Below are 7923 nucleotides of genomic sequence, written 5' to 3' on the forward strand. Positions count from 1 at the left end.
CCCAGGACCCCGCATTCACTATATCCGCTCTCCCACAGTACACAGAACATGGAAATGCAATTATTTTAGTAAATATAAACTTCTAAATACCTTTTCTCATCAGAAGTATAGAGCAGTCTTGTGACCCCTATCAGTGTCCAGCAGAGCACTGATTAAAGCTTGTAGGAGGAGCTTTCTTTGTGCTCTCAGAGGATGCAGGATCCATAATCTCTGCCTGGACAGTGCTGATTGGCCCTGTGCTGATCACATGCACTCCCCCTCCCCCCAAAAAAAAACTCTCTAGCAATACTCACCAGACTGAGCATGTGCACGATATGTCTTTTCAGGAGATAAGAGGGGGACACTGGAAAAAGGGGATGATCTGAGAAGACAGGATCAAACAACATTTTTACACACAGCAGAGGATTAACCCCTTAGGTTCCTCAGAGTATAACAAGTATGTATTATTCCATATGCAGACTGACTGTACCGTTGTGGGTTCAATAACACTTTAACTGACAAACCAACAGAGTGAAGAAGACATCAGGGCATCGAGGATTTCTATAGGTTTATTGATGATGATGCAAGAAGATGAAATGAGGAAAACATTTTGCAAACACGCTCTACCTGATTGCATTGTCCTTTTTGTTTTGTTTTTTTTTGTTTTATTAAGCAGCAAGATGTGTTATGGTTAGGATATTCTGCTCTTCTATCAGATTTCAGTGATTGGACATCTTTTGGCCGTGTCTCTACATATCAAAATGAAGACGTTTCTCACCTATCTAAAATGAAAACCCAGCAAATGAATTTTAAACTCAAGCAGTCCTGAGACCTCCTTCAGTGACAGTTTATGGCGTGGAACCGATTCTGGACAGAGTTTTCCGAAGCGCTCCTTTCAGGTCATTGTTCCTCAAGCTGTATATAACCGGGTTTAGGAGAGGGGTGACAATTGTGTAAAATGCAGAAATCAGTCGGCCTGCCAGAACATCCTTAGTTTTGAGTTGGAAGTAGTTGAAAAACCCAGTCCCGTAAAAAATGAAGAGCACGGTGAGGTGGGAACTGCAGGTGGAGTAAGCTTTCCGTCTTCCATCCTTCAATGTAATTTTCAGGATGGTTTTGAAAATGTAGACATAGGAGAGGAAAGTAATGATAAAGCTGGTGCCTCCAAGAATGATAGATTCTACATATAAAAGTAAATAATTCAGGAAGCTGTCAGAACACGATAGGTGAATCAGCTGATATAATTCACAGAAGAAGCCTGGGATGGTGGCGGGGTCAGGGAAGGCCAGTCTTAGCAAACAAAGTGTGTGTACCAAGATACAGCCAAATCTGTAGACCCAGAAAAAGAACGCTAGCTGAACACACAAGCGAATGTTTATCATGGTTTTATAATGCAGAGGATGACAGATGGCAACATAGCGATCATAGGACATCACTGTAAGTATGGAGGACTCAGTGCTGGCAAACCAGGTGAAGAAGAAGACCTGCGAGATACAAGTTGGGTATGAAATCAGCCTGTTGCCAGTACAGATGTCAAAAAACAAATGAGAAGAAGACACAGAGGGGGTGAGGATGTCTAAAACTGAGAGGTTTCCCAAGAATAAGTACATGGGGGTGTGCAGGTGGTAGTCTGAGACCACCAGGAAAATGATTAGAAGATTTCCAACCAGTGTGGCTACATAGATGAGGAGGATTAAGAGAAATACAGGGATCTGAGAATCCGTGAGATCTGACAGGCCAAGAAAAATGAATTCAGACTGAGAAGTTTGATTTCCCATCATAACCAAATAATTCACTAAGATAGTGACAACGGGAGGATTCAGGAAGACATTGTACTGGAGAAGACACTGGTCACTAGACTGTAAAGAATCAATAACACCAATTAAAAAAAAATAAATAAATATATATATACTGTATGTAGAGGAAAAGGTGAAGAGTACCGGCTAAACAGGATGAATGGCACCAACCAGGACCCTCCAGCAGGAAGTCCAATCGATGGAAGGGTTGCGGTATATTAACTATACAAAAAAAATTAAAGTATAAAACTTTATTTAAGTTCAAAAATAGCAATACATAATGGTGACAGTTTCAGGCAGATCTTCTATAACAATTAAAAACAGTGAATGTTTGTTTCAATCTTTTCAGTCAATTGTTACAAGTCCGGGTGAAACAAAATAACAATAAGTAGAATACAGAAAATAAAAAAATGACGGCTTCTGCGATTCTCTCACATTCAATGAAAGAAGACATCCAGTGAATACATGAGTAAACCTACAAAAAGAAAACAAATCAGTACAAATCCAATTCGTTATCCAAACCAAAAGGTTATAGGTTATATACACTATATACTGTATATATATATATATATATATATATATATACCAAACTGCAGTTTGAAAATTGTCTCTGAGATATTTCCATGTAAACAGACACAGCATTCAATACCAAGAAAACATTTATTTTATGTTTCAAAGCATACAATGGGCAGGTAGTGATCAGAGCCTAAGTCTATGATTCATAATCAGTTCCCAGAGGAATCGTGATAACTTCACACAGTAAGATCATTCTGTTACAGGTGGAGCTAATTATAAATACAAATCATATATGCTAAATACAATTGGAGGTCCTGAATATATATTTATTTTACTTATACATTGCTCTGACATATACACTCTAATGTCCTCTCCCCCACAGTCACATCAGTCTCTGTACCAGAGGAGCTTACACTCTAATGTCCCCTCCCCCACAGTCACATCAGTCTCTGTACCAGAGGAGCTTACACTCTAATGTCCCCTCCCCCACAGTCACATCAGTCTCTGTACCAGAGGAGCTTACACTCTAATGTCCCCTCCCCCACAGTCACATCAGTCTCTATACCAGAGGAGCTTACACTCTAATGTCCCCTCCCCCACAGTCACATCAGTCTCTGTACCAGAGGAGCTTACACTCTAATGTCCTCTCCCCCACAGTCACATCAGTCTCTATACCAGAGGAGCTTACACTCTAATGTCCCCTCCCCCACAGTCACATCCAGGGGCAGACTGACAACTCATGGGGCCCCCCGGGCAATAGGGGATCATGGGGCCCCTGTGTCCTTGCCCAAACTCAAAAAAGCCTATGAAAAAGGTACCAGGGGCATCTCATGGGGCCCCCTACTGACCCCAGGCCCTCGGGCAGTGCCCAAGTTTCCAAATGGTCAGTCCGCCCCTGGTCACATCAGTCTCTGTAGAGGAAGATGAAAGAAAGAGCGCACAAACCTTGCGCATTACCTCAATAGTGACTAATTTTATTAATAAGGAAATATACTCACAAAATGATTGTATAACAGGCATAAGTAACCATAATCCAAACAGGGTTACAGGTAAATCAAAAAGGGGGGGATGAAGGCTAACGCGTTTCGAAGGGTGCTCCCTTCTTCATCAGAGCTGGGTTTGGCAGATAGAAACTTCAGTATGGCAGAGTTCCCATGGCAAGGAGATATTCAGCCACTGAGTGTCAGTATTACAGCAGTTCAGCCTGTTTAGTGTCTTTCCTTATTAATAAAATTAGTCACTATTTATTGAGGTAATGCGCAAGGTTTGTGCGCTCTTTCTTTCATCTTCCTCTACAGTTTTATTAAGCTTCCCCAGCTTCATGATAGAGCTGCACAACCTCTGATCACCAGCGGATGAATACACAACACGCTGCTTGTCACTAACGCCTGTTTGATCTGAGTCCTTGAGCGCAGGAGATAATGGATCTTTGGTGACACATCAGTCTCTGTACCAGAGGAGCTTACACTCTAATGTCCCCTCCCCCACAGTCACACACTATTATTATTATACATTTATATAGCTCTGACATATACCGCAGCGCTGTACAGAGAACACTGAGCCAGTCACATCAGTCTCTGTATATCTTACATTCAGTAATAAAAAGCTGAGTGACAATATAAGAATGTATTAATTGATGAATAGATTATCATTAGAAGTAGTTCAGGTACAACAGACAATACACAGGTAAAGACACATCAATAAACAATACAGAGAGAGAGATGAGCATGGTTAAGTAACATAAATCCCCCCGAGTATGACTATAATATGTCGGGTTCAGTAGCCGGGGACAAAGTTGGTGAATTGGAGTTTGTGAATTCTTTGAACTTCATAAGATATGAATCCAGAATTGTCTCATCTGTAAAATGATAAGAAGGAATAGCAGCAATGCTCAGGAAGGGGGGTCGGTGTAAAGTTGGGTGTGATTGATTTTATGACTTGTACAGTAAAAATTGAACCCCAGAACATCTCATCATTATGGGGCCCCTTTTCTGAGGAATACACAGACTGGAGTCATCAGATGTCTGGAATTCTCTTTCACCATCCCAAACTGATGTGGGAGCAGAGCAGAATATACCAGGAAAGTGTGAGAAGACACATTGTAACCACTCACCTGTATATTCAGAATCCCTTACTGATGATGGATGGGGTCTGTGTACGGGAATACAGGGGATGGAGATGAGGAATATCTGACATTACAACTCTGTATAATGGTCAGGAAGGATTGATCACCTTGTAGAAGAATATTTCATGTATAAAGCAGCCAACACCTTCCTGTTCTAGACAGATACAATGTGTCCTATAGATGTCTTGTTATCAGATCTTGTGTTGGTCGGGTTCCTTCAGCCAGTTCTATAGAGGAGATGGGAGTGTCAGGTGCAGAGGACACACAGGCAGGTTCTCCCCCACCCTGCACCATCTCACCATGTATAAAAGCATTTGGAATCCTCCTGAGATCTCCAGCCATAATCCTCCTGTGTCTCATTACTTAGTTCCCTTTGGAATTAAAATAAATAAATAAATATATATATATATATATATATATATATATAATGTATTCTGAATCTAATTACACCTCTGAGATCTCACTGCGGCCTCATGACACAAGATGATCCAGAAATATGTTTATGTTTCTTTGTGTTCATTAATAAGGTCTTCTTCCCTTGGTAGTTATTGATGTGTGAATCATGTAAAGTTTACGTTATCAGCTATGGGATAAATCAGGGTCCAGATCTATTTTTTTTAATAAATCTGCTGTGCAGTACACTTATTATGGAAGAAGTATGGAGGACATATTCAGTAGGGTTGAGGTCAGTGCTCTGTGCGGGACTCTCAAGTTCCTCCACACCAAACTAATTAAACCATTTCATTATGGAGCTGGTTTTATGCACATGGACACAGTCATGCTGTAACAAAAATCAGTCTTCCCTAAATTGTTTCCACAAGTTTAGAAGTGCACAAAATGACCCCCTCCCTTGCCCATATTTCCCAGTTATCCCCCCCAAATTTGCATCTTTACAGCCACCTGCATTGGCATCCAAACCTACACATGTGAATATCTGAAAGGGTTTCATCTGCAACCAAGGTGGGCATGTAGCAGACCAAAGTCTAGAATGGTGGAGTCTCAGTCTACTATCTACATGTGACAGGGGTATCACCTTCACTGTTGCTTGTTTGGAAAAAAGTGGGAGGTCATGTAAATAACCTACAGGTGGCTACTCTGATGAACATTGTTACAGTGGTATGCCAAGGTGTGGGATCAGAGGAAACACTAGCTCATGCCGGATTGAGGAACTGCATAAATGTGATCCCTGAGAAAGCCATGGTTGTCTGTTCAAAGATTCAGATTCAATCTAAACTTTTGGGAAGATTTGATGGGAATTGCCGAGCCGAAATTTGCAACCATGCATTGAAAAAAACATAATTAACCAAAGTGTTGACCCTGACCTTCGCTGAGATGCAAACCTTGACCAGTGATTGTTTTTGATGGTTTTAACATCTGACAGTGCTTCTAGGGAGAGCGAGTTTGCCAGGCGAGCGTACTACTGCAGAGCTTTATTGTGTTTGTAGCTAGTGGTCCTCAAAGATGTACAAAGTAAAAAAGGGGAAGAAGGTTTCTGGGGTCCCCTGGAAAAATAGGAGAAGCAGGAGAGCTCTTATAGAGCAGTATGTAGATGGTATTTTTGTAGCGTATAAAACTATTTTAACCCCTTCACCCCTAAGGGTAAAACAATTCTTAATGCCTAAGCACACTTTTGCAATGTTGACCTGTGTTAGTAAAACCGTCCGTATCATCACAACTACTTTGTACATCCAGGTGGACTATACCGCGTTTTTTACAGGACAAATTGGGCTTTCATTTGGTGGTAAATGGTAATGGATATCTCCTGATTGTTTTTTATTATGAAAGGAAAATTGGCCAAAAATACTTATTTTTTTTTTTTAATTTAGCTGTGTGTTTCTTGTTACTACCATAACCTACCACCAAAGAACAACCCAAAATACATTTTCCAGCTTTTGACGATTGCAGCAATACCATATATGTGTATGTTATTTGTTGTTTGTACCCGGAGTACAGCCCAGAAACAATAGTTTTTTTTATCTAAAACACACTGACACTGATACTAACTGATGCTGATACCAACTTTACAAAAAAAAAAAAAAAAACCTGACCTTTGACCTTTACCTTTGACCCTGGCCTTGACCCAGACACTCACCCTGGGACTGAACTAGATCAAATCTTGCCCTATTTATTTTTTTCTTTATTTTTTATTTTATTTTATAGAAAAAAAAAAAACAAGTAGGGCAAGCTATACAGTGACTGATCACAGTGATCATGTGAATCAGGAGTCCCAGGTCCCGGTTGCTAGAATGGGACCTGGGGCTCTCAGTGACACCCCTGTCTTTGTGCTGGGAACGTGCTGTGTGGTGAACTCCCAGCAGATAGACAGGTACGCAAATATGCGGCCCTGCGGAAAAAAAGCCCCGTTCTGTGAGGCCGCATATTTGTGTGACGTCGTTGCGTAGGGGTTAACCACCTCCCGTCCGGCCATTGTATATAAACAGCCGGACAGTGGCAGTGCAGGGGCGGGTGGCCGTTTATAAACGGCCTCCCTATCCCCTGCAGGCAGTGCATAATAATGGTGTCACAGTAATTCCATCCTTTTAAATAGACTTTTTTTTACATCCCCAGTCTATGGAGTCATTGCTAGACACTGAACATGATGCACTGTGAAGTATACACACAATACTGAAATATAATAGATTATTTTACTAAAAGATGTTTCTCCATGTTATAAAATTTTGAAATGGGAAGTTGTGATGCTGGAAAGAATTAACAATAAAATGGTGTAAAGTTGAGTAAATAGAAGGAACAAATCTAGCAAAATAAAGAAGTAAAGAATAAAAAGGTAAAAAAAAAAACAAATAATGATATTTAGGAAGGTTTATTTTGCAGCTGCCCCCACATACAATTTAGGGTTTGCTGTGATATAAATTATTGTCCTAATGTTGTAAAATTTAAAATAACTTTTTTTTTTTAAGTTAGCAAAACTTCAGAAAAAAGGAGTAAAGACATTTCCCAGAAAAGTCTTTTAAAATGACAAAAAATATGGAAAACAATAGATACAGTAAAGTAATAGTGACAAAGTAAGTTCATCTTTCATAAAAAAATGTTTTAGACATCCCCAATGTATAAGGTCATCCCTAGACACTGAATACATTGCACTATGAAACTGGAGAGTGCAAAATCTGGTGCAGCTCTGCATAGCAACCAATCAGCTTCCAGATTTTATTGGCAAACCTTAATTGAACAATCTGAAGTTAGAAGCTGATTGGCTGTCATGCAGAGCTGCACCAGATTCTGAGTGCTCCAGTTTTAGTAAATCCCCTCCAATATGTACGCTCTCAATTATATTTTCTGACTGAAATACAAGGACTTTTGATACCCCTCCAACAGTGGCAGATTATTAAACATTTTGTGTTAGATACAAATTTTGGCTGTATGTGAAGTCGCACAATTTCAAAGTCAGATGTCGTTCTGACTTGAAGACATCTGCCGAGATGTCTATGTAAGTCGCACCTGAAGTAGTCTATGCGCTACTTCAGAAATCGGTGTGGCTCTGACCAAGTC

At 40.3% G+C, this 7923-nt stretch overlaps 1 protein-coding gene across 1 annotated transcript; it reads right to left on the minus strand.

The window, feature by feature from the left end:
- Positions 1 to 535: 535 nt before the first annotated feature.
- Positions 536 to 1757, minus strand: LOC149459539 (olfactory receptor 7C1-like). Its single transcript, XM_089680969.1, has one exon. The coding sequence runs from the start codon at positions 1755 to 1757 to the stop codon at positions 828 to 830; it is 930 nt and encodes a 309-aa protein (XP_089537095.1). The 3' UTR covers positions 536 to 827.
- Between the last annotated feature and the right edge of the window lie 6166 nt (positions 1758 to 7923).

This window comes from Staurois parvus, unplaced genomic scaffold (assembly GCF_062004578.1).
Source record: "Staurois parvus isolate SC_StPar_1 unplaced genomic scaffold, SC_StPar_1.0 ptg000254l, whole genome shotgun sequence".
NCBI classification, from domain to species: Eukaryota; Metazoa; Chordata; class Amphibia; order Anura; family Ranidae; genus Staurois; species Staurois parvus.

Coding starts and splice junctions, on each gene's coding strand:
- LOC149459539 (XM_089680969.1), bottom strand. CDS start 1,757: ATGGGAAATCAAACTTCTCAGTCTGAATTCATTTTTCTTGGCCTGTCA.